At 42.2% G+C, this 22,210-nt stretch overlaps 1 protein-coding gene across 3 annotated transcripts in view; it reads right to left on the bottom strand.

Moving 5' to 3' along the window:
• CTNND1 (catenin delta 1) overlaps positions 1 to 22,210 on the bottom strand; it is a 48,409-nt gene that overhangs the window by 17,298 nt on the left and 8,901 nt on the right. For 2 of the 3 annotated variants that reach the window (XM_081099931.1, XM_081099930.1), the window contains exons 1-4: positions 5,940 to 6,216; positions 3,664 to 3,735; positions 2,086 to 2,238; positions 874 to 1,409 (exon numbers count right to left, since the gene is read on the bottom strand). In XM_081099931.1, coding sequence (XP_080956057.1) covers positions 874 to 1,409; positions 2,086 to 2,238; positions 3,664 to 3,735; positions 5,940 to 6,134 — 956 coding nt within the window. In that variant the 5' untranslated portion in view covers positions 6,135 to 6,216. Of the gene's footprint in view, positions 1 to 873; positions 1,410 to 2,085; positions 2,239 to 3,663; positions 3,736 to 5,939; positions 6,231 to 7,666; positions 7,786 to 22,210 lie in introns of those variants that run through there. The other variant, XM_081099932.1, reaches the window with a different exon arrangement.

Raw genomic sequence — 22,210 nt, 5'->3', positions numbered from 1 at the left:
CAAACATCAATCACTCCCTTTTTCACACCAAAGAATCCCCACGGATGAGTAGGAAAGTCAGATTGGACAGCTGCTTCCTGACCTCTCAGAGTGTCCATAATGTACCACCCTCTAAGGATACCACCCCTGGTTTCACTTTATAAGCAACTATAAGAACCTACAGAGCTTTTGTGAGATCAAGGTTTGTTTTTAACTTAAGACTAAAATCACAACAGAGAAGGTTTTTGTACCTGTCTATTCTGACCCTGAAAGCCTAAAACCCTTAACTCTGTTTTTTTTTTTTTTTTTAAATATACTTTACTGATTTTTTACAGAGAGGAAGGGAGAGAGATAGAGAGTTAGAAACATCGACGAGAGAAACATCGATCAGCTGCCTCCTGCACATCTCCTCCTAGGGATGTGCCCGCAACCCAGGTACATGCCCTTGACCGGAATCGAACCTGGGACCTTTCAGTCCGCAGGCCGACGCTCTATCCACTGAACCAAACCGGTTTTGACAACTCTGTTCTTAATAACAAACCAGAAGCTGAAGAAATTCACAGAACCAAGTGAATATTCCCTAGCCCCAGGCACCAGGCTCCTTTGTGGTGTTCCCTACCACCAAAGGGGCCAGATGTTAGACAGAAATAACAGAAACTCTTGGAGAGAAGCAACAGCCACAGTTTAGAACATAGACCAATAATCATCACAAGTTGTTCTCTATCATTAGAATATATAACTTTTTAAAAAGGAAAAAAAGCAAGTCGATACTTATTTAAATCAGAAAAGGGAAGAACAGGTGGACTTCCACAAGAAAAAGCAAAGGAAAGGAGACCATAAGGTAATAAGAAGGAAAAGGAAGAGCTATCTTTTCCTTCCCCTTTTCTTGCCTACCTGAGGCGTCGGCGAGGGTCAGAAGGGGTCCCAGTCCGACGGGCAGTGCCATAATCAGACATCATGCCGTAATCCAGGTCATCGTAGCCCATGCTACGTTGGTCATCTTCTAGACCATAAGGCTCTGGATGAAAGCGATGCAAATCTACGCTGCTCCCACCTACCCGAACCTGGGGCTGTGGCCCATAGACATCCTGTCTACTAGGTGCCCGGTAACCTTCCATGCTGGGCCTGTACCGTTCCTCAATGCGGGTCACCCGGGACAGACTGCCATAGTTGTCACTGCTACTTGGGTAACCATCTTCATAGTGGCGGCTATATCCATCAGGAGGGTAGTGGAAGTTCCTGGGAAGGGTAGCAGTGCCTGCTTGCCCCACGTAGGGACCAGGTCCCCCATTGCCATTCTTACGGAAGTCACGACCCAGTGTCTGGATATAGTTGTTAGAAACTGATGAAGGGTCCACAGGCAGTCCGTCTGGTCCCATAGGGATTGGCTGTACTGTCCGTGTTGTCACAGTCTTTACTACTTTCTTGACCTTTAGGTAAGAAAAAAGAAAAATTAATGAAGCCCTGGCCAGCATAGCTCAGTATGTAAAAGTATCGTCCCTACACCGAGAGGTCTCGGGTTCAATTCCCAGTCAGGGCACATACCCAGGTTGTGGGTTCAATTCCTGGCCCAATCAGGGCAAGTACGGGAGGCAACCAACCAGTGTTTCTCTCTCACATGGATGTTTCTTTACCTCTCCCTCTCTCTCCCCCCAACCCCCTCTAAAAAAAAAAAAAAGCCAATGAAAATGTCCTTGGGGTGAGGATTTAAAGAAAACTTAATGAAGCGTAGAATCTAAGCTTAAATTCTAGACCACTCCAAGAAGAGAAAGAAGCCCTATCTCCAGCTCACTTTACATAGAAATGCCTTACAACCACCATTTATCCTTCTCCCCACCTTATAGGAAGTCCCCAGGCAGGCAAACTGCCCTTGCAGTAAGTATGCCTATAAGGATAGCTACTGTAGATCTTGATACACCTTCTCTTCTCCATTCCATTCCATCTTCCCATATCTCATCTATCTTCTATGTCTGGACAGAGATCACTTTCGCTTTCACTACAGATCAGTAGCCCTCATCCACCTTAATTAAGTGCTTAACCCCTCCCCCTAACAGAAACCATAGGAAGACCTCATACAAATCCCAGACCTTATAAATCTTAGCTTACTGTGGTCTCTGTGCGGCGAGTGGTTCCATCATCCGAGGTTTCCACAGAGACAACAGACATGGCTCCCTCAGGGTCTTCCTCCGTATAGGTCTCCACAATCTGCCCTGGCTCCTGCATCCTGGGGATGGTGCTATAGAGAAGGTGACTGTGATCCTATAGAAAAGAGAAAAAAGATAAGAGTTACTATTAAGCCATATATAATAACAATCCATCCCAATGAGGAGTACTGTCTCCTGAAGATAGAGACTCCTAATGCATCTTCTATGGGCCCCAGGACTTTAGAGGGGTGGCTGTCCCCATCTTTTGAACTTGTACAGAAAGGCAGGAGATATAATTTCCCAGTTCTAACAAGCATGAACTGAATTAACTATAGCCATTATCAACAACCAAGTGACAGAGACAGAAGATTTCACTTCCCATTTCTGGCCATTTAAGTGAATTTGAACTGTGCTAAGTGCAGCTGCAGCTACATCTACATCTGAGTGATCCTTTAAAAAAGTTCACCCAAAAAAGAACTTTTAAGATTAACCAGGTGCAGCCACTATGGAAGACAGTATGGAGTTTCCTTAAAAAACTGAAAATGGAACTCCCATTTGACCCTGTGATCCCACTCCTAGGAATATATCCCAAGAAACCAGAAACACCAATCAGAAAGGATTTATGCACCCCTATGTTCATAGCAGCACAATTCACCATAGCTAAGATCTGGAAACAGCCTAAGTGCCCATCAGTAGATAAATGGATTAGAAAACTGTGGTACATCTACACGATGGAATACTATGCTGCTCTAAAAAGGAAGGAACTCTTACCATTTGCAACGTCATGGATGGAACTGGAGAGCATTATGCTAAGTGAAATAAGCCAGTCAATGAAGGAAAAATACCACATGATCTCACTCATTCATGGATAATAGAGACCATTATAAACTTTTGAACAATAATAGATACAGAGGCAGAGCTGCCTCAAACAGATTGTCAAACTGCAGTGGGAAGGCTGGGGAGGGTTGGGGGGCAGGAGGTAGGGGGGTAAGAGATCAACTAAAGGACTTGTATGCATGCATATAAGCATAACCAGTGGACATAAGACATTGGGGGATAGGGGAGGCTAGGGGACTGTCTAGGGCGGGGGGATAAAATGGACAAATATGTAATACCCTTTGTAATACTTTAAGCAATAAATTAAAAAAAAAAAAAAAGGAAAAAAAAAAAGATTAACCAGAAAATCTCAGTAAGAGCCATCTTCTGACTAATTCTGTTACCCTTCAGGTATTGCCTAAGGCTCAAGACCAGCCAGAGTTTAGGTAGGATTTTCTACAAAGTAGACACACACCCATTCTAGAAAGGGGATATAGTAGTTGAGGGATCAAATACTGGATCAATGGTCATTAAAATTCATTCTAAAATAAAAACTACATATATTCTTTGAAGCGCTACTGTTTTATTTTCCTACATAGAAGAAACCAATTAATGGGTGCTTACAGCGTGCTAGGCACTTAACAAGACACCAATATGCTTTTATAGGCTGGGGAAGTATGAAGACATACATAATGCAACCCAGACCTTAAACCCAAAGAATTACCTGGGGTCCGTTGAGTTTCAGATCTGAAAATTTCTGTCGCTCAAGGTCAGCATCGCCCACAAACCGGCCGTTCTGAAACATAGCCCACAAGAAGACAATTCATTTTGTGGCCTTCCTTTGCTCTATCAAACACAAATGATCTTTTTTCCAAACAGGAAAAGGACTTTCAAGAAGCTGTTTGTGGCCTGGAGTCTTTCTGTCAGTACTCGTAAAAGAGCCACATCACTCCTTAGTCCTAGCACTTTCTCAAAATTGGAATCGGACCTGGAACTCTGGCAGACTGGTCTCTGGAACATAAGAATACAAGCTCCATGAGGGCAGACAGTTTGGGGGAATGGGGTCGCCAGTTTTGTTTAATAATGTACCCCTTGTGCCTTGAACAGTGCCTGGCACATAATAGACACTAAACTACTTGCCAAATAAATAGCAGGGACTTAGATAAGTTTCCCAGAACACTATCTTTTTGGAAAGCCATACGAATATAAGGAAAGTTAGAAAGGCTAGGTTGGGGAGTTCCCAAAAGCCTTCTTTATTGCTCTACTACTACTGGAAACTCCCATACCAGGCAGCTTTTTAAAGAAAGAAGCAAGAGCTATGAGTCTCCCTTTCCAAAAAGGAAGAAAACAAGTACCCCCAACTCCCCTCAAGCAAACAGATATCTCAACATCTTCATCATCAATTACTGAAGTCACAGAACACATAAAAAAAAGTCACCCTTACGTTGTTCTGTCTTAAACAACAGGAAATAGACTATTGACATTATACTACATAAAAATACATTCGACTGCTCTTCTTCCAATAGAATACAGTGAGATCCAGTCACCTTGGGAGACTCCTCCCCCACCCTACTCCCATTACATAGAGTGTGTAATGCTGTAGGGAGAGGAAGTTAAACATTATTTTCAGGAAGAAGGAAGGGTGTGGTTTCATTGCTGAGCAGAAGTTAAAAATAAAAGAGAGACAGGGAAACTATATACTATAAATCCTGGAATTCCCCACCACCTCCAAGCCTGAGCAATCTTGCTCTCCCCTTTCAATATATGCCTCTCATCCCTAACCCTCTATTCTGGTGTTTATAGAAATCCTAGGAATGTTACAAACATACTGCCTCCAAATTCCTGACCATCCCCCAATAGGAATTCTGTCTTCTCTGTCTTAAAAATAATTAAGAAATCAGCAAAAAAGGGCTACTGAAGCATGAACACTGTTCTTAGTTCCCATTAGAGATCTCTTAAGATGCAGTCTATCAGGCAATGCCTAGAGATTATACCTACACACACACACACACACACACACACACACACACACACACACAAAACCTCAGACAGATTACATCATAGCAAAGTCAGACTAGAGAAACCATAAGAAACACAAGATACTTCTTATTTCTAACACCAACTCTCCCAAGTCACATCACAGAGCCAGCCAACCCAGAGACCACTGGCTCCTGTGGCTATCTGGGTTAAACTGCAGCATGATGCTCCCTCTCCAACTCTAACCAACAAAATTAACAATGACCCCTTCCTCCAAGACATGATTTGCACAGCCAACAAAAAGAGCACACAAGAACAATATGGAACAGGAATACACAATTTATGAACACTGCCACACCTCCTGAGTACATACTGTTCCCTGAAGGAGACTGAATTGGAGTAGAGAGTACAAGGTGCCCAACTTCCCTGACCACAAGCAAGCATTTACTTTCCTGAATTTCTGATACCAAGGGGGAGGGATAGGAGATCAGAGAAAACAGAAGTAACCTGAGTACAACTCCAAACTATATGATCTACTATTATTAGAAGTGCATACCAGCCCAGCTGGTGTGGCTCAGTGATTGAGCATCAACCCATGAACCAGGAGGTCACCAGATGATTCCTCGTCAGGGCATATGCCCAGGTTTCGATTCCCAGGGGGGAGTTAGCCAATTGATGTTTCTCTCTCATCTATGTTTCTATCTCTCTCTCTCGCTCTTCCTCTCTCTCTCTCTTAAGTCAATAAAACTTTTTTTTTAATTGAATTGCATACCAACCCAGAAATCCCACTCCAGCAAAACTGGAAATCAGGTGGATGCTTCTAGAAATAAGTGCACCCAACTCAGCAGAGCAGCAATATTCCCTATCTCTTAATCAGTATTTGTCATCCTTGTAAAGATTCATCATAAAGCATGGGCTCTGAACAGCCCATCACCATGAGGAAAGTAGTTTCCCAAGAAGAATCACAGCCTCTCTATGACAGGCCAAAGTCCTACCTGCAGGTCTGATGGAGAGAGGGGTTACCTGATGCCGGCGGGTGAGGGTGCCGTTGGCCAAGAGTGGGTTGGCATCTTGTGGTGAGACCCGGACGCGTTCCAGTTGCGCCGAGACGTGGCGCCGTTCCTCCTCCAGCGCCCGGGTCAGCTTCTCAAACTGGGCCTCTTGTTCCTTCACAGAGGCTAAGATGCTGGCGGTCGACTCCACCTCTGAGTCGTCCATGAAGGTAAGGGGCAGAGCCGCAGCAGGGCGGGGTAAAAAGGAAGTTGGATCACAGAGGGAGGAGGAAGGAGGGAGAAGGCCCCCCCTCACTTCACACTACCGGGGAGAAGGTAAGAGAAAGGAGAGAAAAGGTCACAGGTCAGAGAAGACAGATGAATTATTCATCCCAGAGCCAAAGATGCCCTCTTGTGGTTTTTACTGCAGTGCAGAAAGCGAGCCACCACCAAGTCTGAGAACCCATCACCAGTGTCTGCTCAAGCAGGATCCTTTGCCCATTACCCTCTTTAATACCCCTCCAGAAATAACTACTGAAAAGTACAACTAGATCCCAGTCTCTACACTGTTGGTAGGAGAGGAAGAATGTGGCTAAGTGCTGTAGTCATGACATGAGATTAAAATTATATTCTTTTTCCCTGAAAAATTTTGCTGGCATCAACTTAGTGGAAGTTGTACAAACAAACACTTACTGTCCTGAAGGGGCAAGCCACTTCTAGAGATAAAGGGACAGTTACAAATCGTAAAATCTCACCCAAAACTGAACGCTGAAACTGCTGCATTGGTGGCAAAATATACTAAATGAATATGCTAATTAAAAGACCAATAAAAAGTGAAGTAGTAGAAAAAACTTCCCACCAACAAAGCTGGGAAACAAGATTAAGGCCCTCATATTTAATACATTTATGAGGGAGCCTTTCTACTTTTCAAAACTATACTATAGTACTGGGGGCAAAACATGTGCCTTGGCTAACAGAGACAAGAAAGCAAGAGAGGCACTAAAAAAACCTCTATGTGTAAAAAGGCACAATTTTCAGTGTCCTTCAGCTCTTTGTGGAAGAAAAGAAACATTAGGCTCATACTAGGAAACCATCCCTCAGAGTAGTTCATATTGTAATCTCAGACAAGCATGCCTCGAACTTCCTACACCTGTTATTCAGCAGAAGCTCTAAACCAGCAGTTCTCAACCTGTGGGTTGCAACCCCTTTGGGGGTCGAATGACCTTTCCAGGGGTCGCCTAAGACCATCCAAAAACACATATATAATTACATATTGTTTTTGTGATTAATCACTATGCTTTAATTATGTTCAATTTATAACAATGAAATTGGGGGTCACCACAACATGAGGAACTGTATTAAAGGGTCGCGGCATTAGGAAGGTTGAGAACCACCGCTCTAAACAGACTATATTTTTACCTCTTTACTTATTCTAAACTCAAGGTAATATCAAAACATCTACAAGGTTTATATGTACTATTTATAAAATAAATGATAGTTAAATAGAAATGAAGAGTTTCCCATATCATATTACATAAACTGCAAGCTGGCTAGTAAATGGAGGAACATTGTAGTCATAATCTTGGGCTTAATGGGGTTTCTCTCTTGCATGCTGGCTATGGCAGACTTTATGGCCAGTCCAAAACACACCATGTTGAAAGGCAAATCCTCTCCCCTCCCCCACCCTCTCATCAACCCCTTAAAAAAAAAAAGACACTTAAATTTTTTTAATCTTAATAAACATATTTCCATACACACCTGTTAAGAGAAGGTCGTAATTGATTGTTTTAACACAGAGAACAGCCCAGTCTAGATTCGAAAAATCATGGGAGAAGCATCCCAGCCACCACAGCAAGGAGGAAGCAGGAAGTAGAGAGCTGCAGAAATATTTGGAGGAAAAATGGAAATGAGAGAAGAAATAAACACACCCAATGCATTAAAAAATAAAAAGAGCATGGGCAGATATTGGGAGAAAGACAATCTGGGAATGAAAGGGAATAACTGAAAATATGACTAGGAATTGCTTAATATGACAAACGTCCTTTGGACTTTGCTCTGTTTTCAGATACCTGGACCTTGGATGTAGCTTTCATTAAAACTTGGATCCTACTGTCATATCAGAGGTTCCTCTACTTGTACTTATATACAGAATCAGGAGCAGGTTATAATACGAATAAAAATTCACTTACCCCCTGTTCCCAGCAACCAAATTGGAAAGGAAAAAAAACGCTGTTGGAATGCCCTTCCCCCTCCTAAGACAGAAACCTCAAAGCCCAGTCCCAGCATGCCCACAAAGATATTGAGAAACCAGTGCAACAGTATAGTAGGGAAGACATGTGGAGACTAGCCTAGGCTTTGCTTCAGTTCCCTTTCCCACGCTCTCCAGAGCCCCACCAAGCACACTTGGGCCTCTTTGCTTTATACAGGCATACTTCAGAGATACTGCAGTTGAGTTCCAGATCACTGCAATAAAGCAAGATGTATGTAATCTTTTTGCTGGTGGAGGGTCTTGGCTTCAATTTGTGAAAAACACAACATCTGTAAAATGCAATAAAATGAGGTATGCCTGTATAAGAGAGCATTCAGCAAGCAAGAGTACCCAGAGTAACTGATAAACGGGTGCTCAATAAACTCCCTATTTAAGTTTCCATCACTCAGACTTCTTCTAGTGGATCCAGTCCCTAAACCCAAGAATGTGGTAGCCCTTTTCTAAATTCCTCCCACTTCCAATTCTAGGCTTCCACAATTACTTATCAACTTCTGTTCTTTTCATTCCAAAACCCACTGTTACTTTTTCATATTCTCACCCTACATTCCAACAGGATACTCAAATGGCTTTAATAAGTACCCTTATTTTTAAAAAAGGTTGCTCCCTTTTCATCTCCATTTCTTCATTTTAAGCACTTGCCATATCCGCTATTACAATGACCTATGAACCTTCCACACCAAGAGGACTCTTGAGTTCAGGAGAGATTCTTCCAGTTCTGGGTTTCAACAGGGCCTGAACTGCAGTTACCACTCTGGTAGCCTCTCTACCCTGTAATTTTCTTTGCTAATAAAAGCTCAAACTACCACTACTATGGGGCATACAGTGACAACACTCCCCACTACACAGAGAAATAGTCTGTCACCCTTCCATAAATGGCGACTTTTTGCCCTCACGACTTTAATTCAATAAAGGGAATTAGGAAGAATAGTAGGAAAACTACTCAGGACTCTAAGTCAGGAAGCAGTATCTTTTCCTAGCTTTGTGGCTTTAAAAGCTGACCACTTGACTCTAATTTGAAGAAGAGGACGGCACAGTTAAGAAGAAAGAAATTCAGATTTCCTAGGCATGGAGAGATTTTCTGCCTGAAAGAGAGTAGAAGCAGAGGCTGTGTAGGACCAGAATAGGACTCAGAAGTCTGGTCCCAGTCTTGGCTCTGCCACTAGCCAACATTGGCAGCAGGTCACTGCCATGTTCTCAGTAAAATCCCAATACCACTAGCCCAGTTTAACTCAGAGTTGCTGTAAGGATAAGGTGACATAATGTATATTATACAAATATGAAGTATTAAGTTGTTTCAAGAGCTAGTTTCTATCTTCCCATTACATTACTTAATGGTAATGCCTCAGCCCAAAAGTATTTTGTGAACTAGTAGGTAAAAATAATTGAATCAAGAGCATAACTGGGTTCTAAGGAGTGGATAAGCTTGTTTTCCTACTCCAACTCTATTTACTAGGAGGTCCCACCTAGGCCAGTGTTTCTGGGACATAGAGTGCTTCTCCGGGGTCTAGGAGACATCATCACATTACACTTCTGCTATAAGTTCTTGAATACTTATTGGAGGCCTTTGCAGTTTATTACCAAGGAGAAAATTAAGGTGAAAAGAACTAACAATTACTGAATGTATATTATCCTGGCAATTCTTAAAACAACCCTAAGGAAGTTTTACTGCAAATGAAAAAACTGGTTCTAAGTGAAGAAATTAACCAAGGTCTCAGTTAATAGCAAGTTTTGAATTTAATCCCATATCTATGCCATTTCACAGTCTGTGTTCTCTTTATCCTGCATGCTGTCAAGTCCAAATAATTCAGTCCAGTATGAGATGGATGGTCCAGCCATTCTTCCCTACAACCCTTGAGAGCATTTCCCCTCAACATCACAGGAAAGGAGGGGGGTTCCATTTATCTTTGGGTTAAAGGATCATCCACATGTCTACATAAAAGATATAAGTAGGGGAATGAAAATAAATGGGAGGAAAAAGAAAGCATAGTTGGGGAAGAGAATAAAGGAATTAGGCAAGTTATTAAGTACACTGCCTCATAACTCAGAGACTTAAGGAAAGATTCTTCTCGATGCCATATATATATATATACACATATATATACACACACACACACACACACACACGCACGCGCACACGCGCACACACACACACACACTAGAAGCCCAGCACACAAAATAGTGCGCCCCCCCTCCCCCCACATACATACACACACACCGGCCTTTGGTCGTTATATCGTTAGGGCCATAGGCCTTTTATTATATAGATAGATAGATAGATAGATAGATAGATAGATAGATAGATAGATAGATATAGAAATACACACACACACACACACACACACATATATGTATGTATGTATGTATGTGTGATATATATATATCACAGACCAGAATCTGTAAACCATTAACTGACTTTGATAGTTTGAGTCAAGAAGGTCTTATGAGTCCAGGCCAACACACCTTCCCAGGTTTGCCACTTAATATTTTCAAATACATTACACTTGCTCTCATTAAAAAAAGACGATCATGGAACTCCCAAAGTGAAGGGGACAGGGCACATAAAATGAGCCTTGCTACTCCCTAAGACTAGATTTTCTGGAAATACTTAATTTTTCTCTTAACAAGTCACAGGTCCTATTAGTCTACAGCAAGACTCCAGCATTCAAGTAATGACAATGGTTAAATATTCAGTCTCTTGTGTAAGAATTCCATACCAAAAATAGTTAAATTGAATCAAGTACCCAGAAGGACCAAACAGCTGAACAATAGCAACCAGGTAGTGGGAGCACTTGCCAGGAGCACAATCCCTATAATGATTTGTTCTACTATAAACTGGCCATAGAATATAATTAGGAATTACAGTTCTTAGCAATTAAGAACAGACTTTGGAATCAAATTGACTAGTCTAAAATCCCAGCTCCATTGCTTCTTAGTTATATGACTTTGGGCAAAGTACCATAATCTCTAAACTTTATGGGGTTTTTTGTAATATGGGAGAAATAAAAATGCATAGGGTGGTTATGAGGACTAAATGAGACAATCTACATAAAGTACTAAGAGAAATGTCTTGACACACAGAAAGCTGTTAATACAAATAATAGTAGAAATAGCAACACAAGAGACTAGAGTTTTGGTGGTATTGGTAGAACCTTTGAATAAAAGATATGTCTCCACATGCTCCCCTCTCCCATCTACAGTAGTCCTGTAGACTACAGGAATTCTTTACACTCCCAAAGGGAAAAACAAAATCAAACTCCAGACGAGGGGTCAAAAAACCTAGTCAAGTCCTGATTCTGCCAAAAACTAGCTGCGAGAACATAGAGAAGTTATAACCCCTGTAAGCTTCAATTTCTATTACTTTTTCAGAGTTTAGCTTTAATGGGCTGATATATGTAAATTTTTAGGCTGGGTGACTCTGAACCTCTCTGTACCTCCATGCAATTCAGGGAAGTATATCCAAAGATATGACCAGACTTAGGCAAGCAAGCCTCTGAGGAAAGAGGAGAAAATTATCTGTCCTAAGAATTCTAAACCCCACAAAATAATCTTTGAGTCCTTAGGAAAGAAATGTTATCTTCTATCGCCAGCCCCAAAATCAGCTTTCCTCCTTTCTTCCTATTTATTCATTATGAAATCAAAACCAATATCACAAAGTTATGCTCTTCCTGTAAAAGCAATGACAAGCAAAACTCCTCTTCTGTCATCCTAGGGATTTTAAATTGCTTTTTAAAAGCACACTGAGCTCCCTCCTACTGAAGAATACTGACCAATAAAATATAGCACCTGGCCCTCGCCGGCTTGGCTCAGTGGATAGTGTCGGCCTGTGGACTGAAGGGTCCTAGGTTCGATTCCTGTCAAGGGCATATGCCCAGGTTGCAGGAGGCAGGAGGCAGCCGATCGATGATTTTCTCTCATCATTGATGTTTCTAGCTCTCTCTCCCTTCCCCTTCCTCTCTGAAATCAATAAAAATATTTTTAAATATATATATATATAAATATATACTTATATATAGTACCTATAATACTACAGAACTACATTATATACATTCAAGCCAAAAAAGGTAGGTAGGTCTTCTAGATATCTAACAGGTATTAATTTGCCTTAACTGGCATTTGTCCCAAAATTCAAAGCAATTATTCTTATTCAACCACAAGAGAAAATTGCCATTTTACTTTTAAAATAATATATTCTGTCAACAGTTTTTCCATAGCTTCTTATCACAAGGAGTGCTTGTACCACAGTCCAAAGCCTAAGTAATACCCCACCACCACCACCACCAGCACCACCACCACCACCACCACCACCACCATTTGATGTTCCAGAAGTTCAGTCAGACAATTCTAGTATTTCAGTCTCAATTCTGCACTAACCCTAAAAACCTGGCATGATTTGCATCAAGACTAAAGAGAACTCTGCTTACTTCACAATCTCATTTCAACTGAGCACTTCTCATAGTTACTAAACTAATATTCTGCAAATGGCCTTGTTTAGGTGCTAGCAATTTCTGAACTTCCCTGTGGATTTTTTATGCTAGGGCTAGGGTCTCCTTCTCTCTCCCCTTAAGGGCATCCAAAAGGTTAGCTGAAGGAGTTTCACTCCGACAAAGATTCAATGTGTCTACCATGAATCTCTCTGGTGACTTAAGGAAGTCTTTCAAAGAATGATACATTCTATCTACTTGGGGTTTCATAGAAAAGAAGAAAAATAAATATATAAGTTTTTAAAATACTCCTTGTTAAAAGGAGGTTGAGCTGGCCCAAAGTTATCTGACAGGATTTAAAGTTTTACTGTGACTTAAAATGTTTTAAAAATCACGTCTACCATCTTAACCCCAAATTTGGAAACCAGATGGAACATTCTTCTTGTTCTCTTTTCCCCTCTCAAGTATTCTGGAACCCCCTCCCTTACCCCACCCCAAATCATAACATACTAAAATGGCTAATGCCAAACTAGCTTTGAAGCAAAGGAAGGGTGTGGCTCTTAGCTAGTGAGGGGGCCCAGGACTGAAAGGGTATGGAAAGAAACTAAACCTGCTTCTCTCTAGAGCATGTATGACACACACACAGGACTGGTCTAACAAGTCCTTCTGATCTCTCAGGCCAGGCCTCCTCCTTCTCCTCCCCCATCATCCACATGCCTCTCCAAAGCCCTCTGGGACAGATAAAAGAATTTTCTCTCAATCCTAAGGGTCTGAGGCACACTAAGTTACTTACCTGGATCCCTGTTGCAACTCTGTCAAAGGGGCCTCACTTAGCCTTATAAGGAGAAAGTAGAGCTGTAGGGAGAGGCCGATAAGAAAACAAAGATAAAAGGGAGGGGCAAAAACAGAGGGAGGTGTCAGACTGGAGGAAGGGGAGAGGCCAATTGCCTTTCTCCTCCTACAAAAGAAAAAGAGAGTGAGGTCAGGTACACAATGGGCACTGAGAAAAAATCTAATCAAAATGGAAAAGTATTTATTTAACTATTGTGTCATAAAAGAAAAATTCTAAAATTATCGAGGATACCTCATACCCTACCCTAGGGGAGAAAAAAAATTTTCAAGGAAAAAAAACGTAACCTTAGGGTTTACTAGAGATCACCCACCTGAGCTCCACATTTCTTTTTGAAAGAGGCAGCTTCTCACCAACTACCACCCCCAACCCCTCCTTACTTTCTATCTATGGCATTCCCACTCCCACTATCTCTTTGCCCATCATCTGAAGATCACTTGGAAAAGTTGAGCGTGTAACTGAGTCGTATTTACACAGTCCTGCTTCCTCAGAGCCCTTTGAAGAGAGCAACAAGAAACCCCTTCCATCAGGTTTAGTATACAGTTCCCTCTGAGGCAAGCAACAAGGAAATCAGAGGAAGTGTGAAGGTACTATTTCATCTATAGGACAGAGAACTGAAGAAAATGTTTCTCCCTATCTTAAAAAAAAAAAAAATCTGACCTTACAGGGGAAGAAAAGTTGTGAGTTGTTAATTATTAATCTCCCCCTATAAGTTATCACATAATCTTTTCAACAACTTCTGAGGTAATATTGGCCCCTTTTTATTTATTTTTCTTCCTTTTATTGATTTTTTAAGAGAGAGGAAGGGAGGGAAAGAGGGAGGGTTGGAGAGAGAGAAAAACATCAATGTGAGAAACATAAATCAGTATGCACAAAGACCTGGGATTGAAGCTGGCTAATTTGGGGGGGGGGGGCGGGGTCGGTTTTTGGTGTTTTTTAAATCCCCATCCGAGGATATTTTTCCATTGATTTTGAGAAAGAGAAAAGGAGAAGGTGAGGGGGAGGTGGGGAGAGACACATCACTGGTTGCTTTTGGCACATGCCCCAAACCGGGCCAGGGATCAAACCTGCAGCCAACCAAGTACTACATGTCCTTGACCAGGAATCGAACCCAAGACCTTTCCGTCCTCGGTCCAATGCTCTAACTACTGAGCATACCTGGCCAGGGCACTGGTCCCTTTTTAAACTATATGTCAGAAGCATTCAAAATGCTGCCCAAAGCCATATACCAGTAAGTGCCGGAAAAGCATCTGTTCTACTCCAAGTCCATGTTCCTTCTCCTGGACAGAGTGAAAGGAGCATGACGTTTCTATGCTTCTTGTGGTTAAAAGTTATTCTAACTCCAATAGAGCTGAACTGACTGAGATGAGAGAGGATGGGGGTGGAAGCAGCTAGATCTCTGGTCTTACCTTCACGTTAAAGGGCAATTCTGTGGAAGAATAGCTTGCAATCTACCTCAGGATTTCCCATGTTACAAGGAACAAGAACTCAAGAGGGATGGTGCAAGGAGAAAAGTAGTACTACTTTGTACAAGTACAAAATTTGTACAAAGTCACTTAACTTTCCACAGGAACGCCTGTTCTAGACATCTGGCTATATGCCATCTTTTCTAATCGCCCCCACATCAAGAAAGAAACTCTCATCACAACTATCCCTACTCTTATATTTAATGTGACATCTTACTAAACCAAATGCAGAGATCAGTGTTGGGGTGGAAAACAGAAGGAACTAGAAACAGGGAAGACTGTGCTAGCCAGCATCAGACAGAGGGGAGGGATTGTTCTAGCGGTATGTTAGCAATCTGCCTCTAGGGCAGCTGTCCTTCCCAGCAATCAAAGACTGGTTTGTGTGTATGTGCTCTGGGGCCAGCCAGCTTGGCAAGAAGTTTAAGGACTCAGCCACCCAATCCACAGTGAGACGAGATGACCATTTCACAGCGGGAATGGAGGGCAGGGAAAAGACAAAACAAGGCAAAAAAAGGAAGGAGGAGGGGAACAAAGAAGTGCTACAGATGCTATTTCAGTCTAGATCAGGGGTGGGCAAACTTTTTGACTCGCGGGCTACAATGGGTTCTTAAACTGGACCAGAGGGCCGGAACAAAAGCATGGATGGAGTGTTTGTGTGAACTAATATAAATTCAAAGTAAACATCATTACATAAAAGGATACGGTCTTTTTTTTTTTTAGTTTTATTCATTTCAAACGGGACGGATCAGACCCGCGGGCGTAGTTTGCCCACGGCTGCTCTAGATGGTCACCAACTGGTGGTCTGTGAGGTCCAAAAGGTTGGCGACCACTGGTTTAAGGAAACCTTTGGAGCAGCGGTCGCCAACCAGTGGTCCCCATGAGGTCCGAAAGGTTGGCGACCACTGGTCTAAATAGAGGGGGGAGAAGGGGAGGCCCAGAAAACTACCAATCATTCCCTAGTTATGTGCAAACAGACTTGCCAATACCTCTCAATACTAAAATCAAAGAATGGGTAGGTTTCTCCAGTTCTGGATGTAGTAGGGTGCCAACTGAAAGGACGAGATCTAAAGTGTAGGGCCCCAGCAATGCCTTTCAGACCCACCAAAATATCTGCAATATGTAGTTTAAAAATTACATAAACATCTATCTCCTAGAATTTCTTTCTTAATTAAATCCTAGAGATCTATAAATAATAGTAGCACACACAAAAACTCAGTGAGATCCCCAATGCTAAGAGATGGAGCACATTTCTGTAACTCAAGTGCTAAGATGCAAAGGGCCACAGTCAGAATTGACTCTCCTAGAATCTGCTCTGAGACCCATTAGACACACAAAGGCGGCTCTCTTCTCAATAGAGGCTTGTAGCAAAGCTCCTCTCCAAGGACAAAGAGATTTCACAGGAGAACCACAAAGACATCGCCCCTCTCCGTTTCCCCACTCCCAGCTTTCTCACTTCCTGTCACAGTAGCACCAGACCACAGTCTCCCAGAAACAAACAAATACAAAAGTGCTGGATTCTGGGCTGCAGGCCAACCGCATTCCAGGGCATCCTGTCTACCAATCACCAGCCAGAGCTCCCACTTTGCCCTGCTCAGTTCCTTATCATGTTCGGGGAAAACAACCCTCCTCCCTGCCCCAAGCCAACGCTGCATAGGACAAAGCTCAGGCCTTTAAAAATCAGCAGAAAGATATTGTGTGTGGATCTAGGGTTGGAGTGGGTAAGGGGATTTTTAAGATTCCTATTTGGCAAGTTTCTTCACTTTGGAGACACTGCGCTGGGGATTTTAAAACTACTGCTGCTATTATACTCAGCTCAGCTACATGTAATACATCCCAAAGAAGCTTCATCATGCCAATCTGTTCTCCAAACTGGATTCAGTCCATGGAATATTCCCACCTGGAGAACTACTCTAGGACACATCCTCTGTCACCTTCTCCATCACCCATTCCCACTGTCCTCCAAGTCTTTCAACACTTTTCCCCCACAAGCATAAAGCTGAGTCCTAAGAGGCCCCACCGAGAACAAACAAAGGCAGCGGGCTCCACCCTACAAAGAGGCAGGATACAGGCACCAGCAGGTGCTAGGAGCAAAGTTCCCTACTTCCCTAGGGAATGAGAGGAGGATCCCTAAGAATTGCACAGTAGCCCTGGCAACAAAGAGGTCAAGACAAAACCTCAGCTTTTTTTGCTCACCACTCCCCGCCTCTGGGTCAGGGGCTGTAGATTTGGAACCTTGTCAGAAAAGAAAGCCTCCCTTCCTAATAAGGGTTCTCAGCTGCTTCCAAGACTGGGAGAAAGATACATTTTTCCATTATCTTGTACAAGCCCAGTGGACCTTAGCCCTTAACCCCAGAAGCAAAGATGCAGACAGAAGTCAAGCTCTGTTAGCCAGAGTTTCTTGAAATCCAAAGTAAAGCCCTCTGCCCAAAGGGCTCAATTCCCTTTGCAGAAAGCATAGCACAAGGCTCAGCGGAGTTCTCCAACCAGAGGGATATTCCAGGCATAATATACCACCATCTTTTCTCCTCCCTTTCTTTCTCCTAATTTCCTTATCATTCTTGGATCTATTAAGAAGTACTCTGGGCTAAACTCTGATTTAGATAGTACATGATGCAAAAGGAGCTAAGTCTAAAACAGCACAACTTAGCCCTAACCAGTTATGTTCAGTGGTTAGAGCGTGCCCCTACCCCCTCGGACCAATGGGTCGAAGGTTTGATTCCCGATCAAGGGCATGTACCTTGTACCTCAGTTGCAGGCTCTATCCCCAGCCCAGGTCAGGGCTTGTGCTGGAGACAACCAATCAATGTATCTTTCTCACATAGATGTTTCTCTCTCCCCCCTCTCCCTCCCTTCCACTCTCTCTAAAAATCAATGGAAAAATATCCTTGGGTGACGATTTAAATAAATAAATAAAACAGCACAACTTAGGAGAAATTAGTACATGTCTAAATCTGATATAACTAGGCAGAAAGAGGTAAGGCAGGAATATACACAATAGTCAGCCATTCCAGGGCTAGAGAGAAAAGAGGATATTTAGCAACACTGTTTTAGAACAGAATTTCAAAAGTAGGGCCTAGCCACTGCAAATTTTATCAATGAAACACAAAAAAACAACAACAATAGTTTAAGATCTCTTACCTAGCACTGAATCAGAGTAACTCCCTTTTTCTCTCAAGAACAACTGAAAAATTAGTTACAATTGTTAGTATTCTTATCAGATTCTCCCTCATTCATAGCCCAGACCAAATAAGTCAGTTAAGTACTATAGTGGTAGGTGGATACACAAAAGCAAATAAAAATAATAGTCTAGTAGGAGAGCTTTCTGAGATATTTGAGAGAGAGAGAAGTAAAAGACACACCCCAGAGACACAGAACTGGACACACCTAGATCAATGCTGCTGCTCCAAAAGGATGCCTGACAGGTTCCTGCCTCGAATGATGGTGAGACAGAAAAAGAGTGCTGACTCCAAAATACAGTCACCCAGGGTGTGAGGGAGGAAAGAGACTAGTACAGCCAACTGATTACAATTCAGCAGGACTTCAGCAGAGGTTCTGGTTCTAATTGTATCTCTAGCTGTTTGCAGACATATTTGGAAAATCCACCGAAGGAATAATGAATGGGTAAGAAGAAAGTCAATGGAGGGGCCCAACGACTTAAGATGAATACTCAATGGTTGGAAAAGCATGAATCTGTTTTGCTAACTTTCCACATTTCCCTTTCTCATCAAATCAGGCCCAACGCTATAAGCACTGGAGGGAGGGGAGGCAGAGAAAAGAATGTGATTGGGGAAGGTTAGCTACATTACAACTAGCCAGTGTCCCGCATAGGATTAAGAGAATCCAATCCCACTGTTTGAAAGATACTGGGACTCTGCTAAAACACATCCAATCCCTCTGCCACCCACCATCCCCCACCATCCCCACTCTTAAAAGAAGCATAATTGAGATAGCTTGATGAAGGCACCAGCTGTTTCCACCACTCTCCCTCCCCCCAACTCCAGAGACCACAGTTCAAACTCACATCAAACACTTAATACAATTGACAGGCCAGTAGGAAGGAGAAGCCTGGACTAAAATAGCAGGAAGAGTGCCAACTGGCCCCACTAAGAAGGAATGCTTTCTTGGCTCACTGTAAAAATAAGAAACCTTTGACATCCCCTCCCCTCTGCCTAATTATGTTCTCCTTTCCACAACCTATCCCTCAGTGTCAAATGGATTTCAGTTTTTCCTCTACAGCTCCTTGATCTATTTTCAAATGTCAGAAAATACAGGGGCAATGTAAGGTTGAATGTAAAATAATACTTAGGAGATTGGAAGGCTTCCTGGACTGCAACAGCCAACCCTAGTACAGGGCTCCCACACAAGGACAAGGAGATAGGAGCCCACATAGCACTCTTTTCCGTGTTTCAAGTAAGGAAAGAATGGAGAGAACATTGTTTCCACACTTGAACATTAATGGTAACCCAATTTCTCAAGGCATGAGTAGCCAGTTAAAAGTATTAACTTGATCAGCCCCTCCACACCCACATTCTAAGTTGACCAGAGTTAGCCAAGGAGGAAGGGAAGGAAGTCAGAACTTCCTTTACAGACAGGAAGTAACATTGGCCCTTCCTGTTGAATTTTAAACAAATTGTCCAGTTGAGTTTCAATGTTAACATCCTCTCCTGACTTGTTCCACAATTTCAAAATGGAGAGGGGAAATGAAGATTATCTTAAAGTTTCCCTTCCCCTAACAGGCAAGTCCAAGAGTGCTGGCATAACCCCCAAATCAGGTGGTGACATCTGTAATTCCAAAACAGTATAGGATAGCGTGGTAGAAAACTTGAGATTAGCCACTTGCTCACCATGTCCACTACCATGAGCTATTCTTCTCTACTTCTCATACTAATTAATGACCACTCACCTGAGAAATCACATAGATATGTTGCTTAACTCAAATGTTTAGGTTTTGTGGTCCTCAAACCTGAAAGCATGGATTTAAATATAAGGATAGATGGAATAACACAATCTTAAATCCTATATTCTAGACTCAGAACCTAGAAAGAACTGTCTCCCTTTGGAATTCTGAGTTGCTACCCTGGATCCCTATTTACATTGCAGATTGGGCAAAAAGATTAATTTTAAAATGTCTTAGCTTAGCTTTCCTCCAAGGAACAAAGAACTGTGCCACTTTTTGAAAGATTGGATCAGTTCAACATTCCATCCCAAAAGAAACCCAAAAGTCCTAAATCTAGCATTTAAGATCCTAGATAATTCTAGCCTTTTGACAATATCTATATATATAAAAGCCCAGCAACCAGAATGGTTGAACGACCAGAATGACCAGAACAACCGGTGGCTAAGATGCGCACTGCAGCAGCCAACCCACCTGATCTGGGCCCTGGTTGCCCCCCCACCCGACCCCCTGGCCAGCCCGGCCCCCGATCAGCCCCCAACACCTCGATCGGGAACAGGCCAGCCGGCCAAACACCCATGGCCTCTCCCACCCGCCAGCCTGGCCCGATGAGCCCCCATAGGGGCAGGCCAGCCAGACCCCACCCATGCACAAATTTGTGCACCAGGCCTCTAGTAATAGAAATAATCAAAATCTCTGGATTCAAGTGTTACCCCTGACACATATCCAAGTAAGTTATTTTAACTTCTGGTTTGAGTAAGATTAAGTGAGTGGCAAAACATTTTTAGAAAAACCATAAAGAGAAATATTTCCAACAAGGTAGTATGTGTCACTAAAGATTTAGGAAAGAAGAATGGCATTGAATAAGATTCTTTCAAGACAACTAAAAACATCTACAAATGTAGACATAATACATATCAAGCAGTTACTTTGAAGCAACTTCAAAATTTGGGGGAGCCCAGACAATGTGAATCAGTGGTTAAGTGCTGATCCATGAACCAAGAAGTCACCAGTTCTACACTCAGTCAGGGGGTCAGGGCACATCCCTGAGTTGTGGACTCAATCCAGGCAGTTGATGTTTCTATCTCTCTTTCCCTCTCCCTTTCGCTCTCTCTCTCAAAATCCATAAAAATGTATTTGTAAAAATATTTGGGGAAATCTCTGATTGCCTAGAATAATTCCTATGCAAGATGATACAGTTACCTGACCATAGGAAAAGGAAATAGAAGGGGGAAAAAATGTTTCATGATTGAGGTCATCTCCCAATGATGATATTAAGTAACAGATGACAACTAGATAGGTATAATTAAAGGGAAGAACAGAGGTTAAATAAGGTCAAGCTAAACTCCAAACAAGAGAGGGAGACAGAGACTTCCATCACTGGGGGACAGACTAGCTAAACCAGAAATCTACAGAGGGAAAGTAAGAATGGATGATTCAAGACACAAGTACTCTGGTAATCAGAAATCCTTTTACTTTCCCGTATGGGGTTACCACAGGACATCACTAATTGGTGCTTCTTCCATCTTACCAAAGTATACCAGGCCAAGTAATTCAGTATATGCTTTAATAATCTTTATTGCTTAAACATACATATGGAAAGGGGAAAAAGACATACAGTTAGTTATCAGGAATGATCATCTACCCCAATGTGCAAGACAGAAATATGGATATGGTAATCTATAAAATGGTCCCTGAAAGTCATTAAATCCCAATGATTAGACTTTGGCAAAACTAGAGTTTTTTTGGTCAAATAAGCAAAGGAAAACAGGTAAGTAGGGCAGGCATAATATTTGGTCAAAAGCACAAAAACCAAACCAACAAATGTACTCAAAAGGGAACTGTGCCGAATTTAGGTTATTACTTCTCCTGTTCACAGAAAATTGACTATGGAGGTAAGAAGGTGGAGAAATATATTTCTCTAGGGAAGAAAATTTTGATCTCACTTCCCAAATACAGACAGGCTTATTCTAAGTCATTGCCCTACTATTATTCTCCTAGACAAGGGTCATCAACCTATGCAAAATCTGCTACTCTGCAAATTATTTGCTGACTATACTCAATTGAACTTCTGCAATGGGACAAAGATGGCAGTTAAGTCAAATGTTGCCTAAACTCCTTACAAATACACAAAGGTTAACAGCTATTGTCTACGAGATCTGAAGTGAGAAGACAACTTTCTTTGTACTGTACAGTGAATGATGAGGTCCTCTATTACCCTCTTCTTCCCCCTCAACACACTCCAATGGTGCCTCTCTGTATAGGTCCAGTTCTCCCATCTCTCTTGCTGGCTGGTAAAAACGAGCCTCAGGGCCTTTGTACTTTCTACTCTTATCTACATGACTCCACCCTAATTACATCTAGATCTCTCTCAAACATACCTTTAAGTGAGGCCTTCCCTG

This window comes from Myotis nattereri (genome assembly GCF_964212035.1).
Source record: "Myotis nattereri genome assembly, chromosome: 9".
NCBI lineage: Eukaryota > Metazoa > Chordata > Mammalia > Chiroptera > Vespertilionidae > Myotis > Myotis nattereri.
The sequence above is the reverse complement of the archived record's forward strand: the minus strand, read 5'-3'. Positions and strand labels throughout refer to the sequence as shown.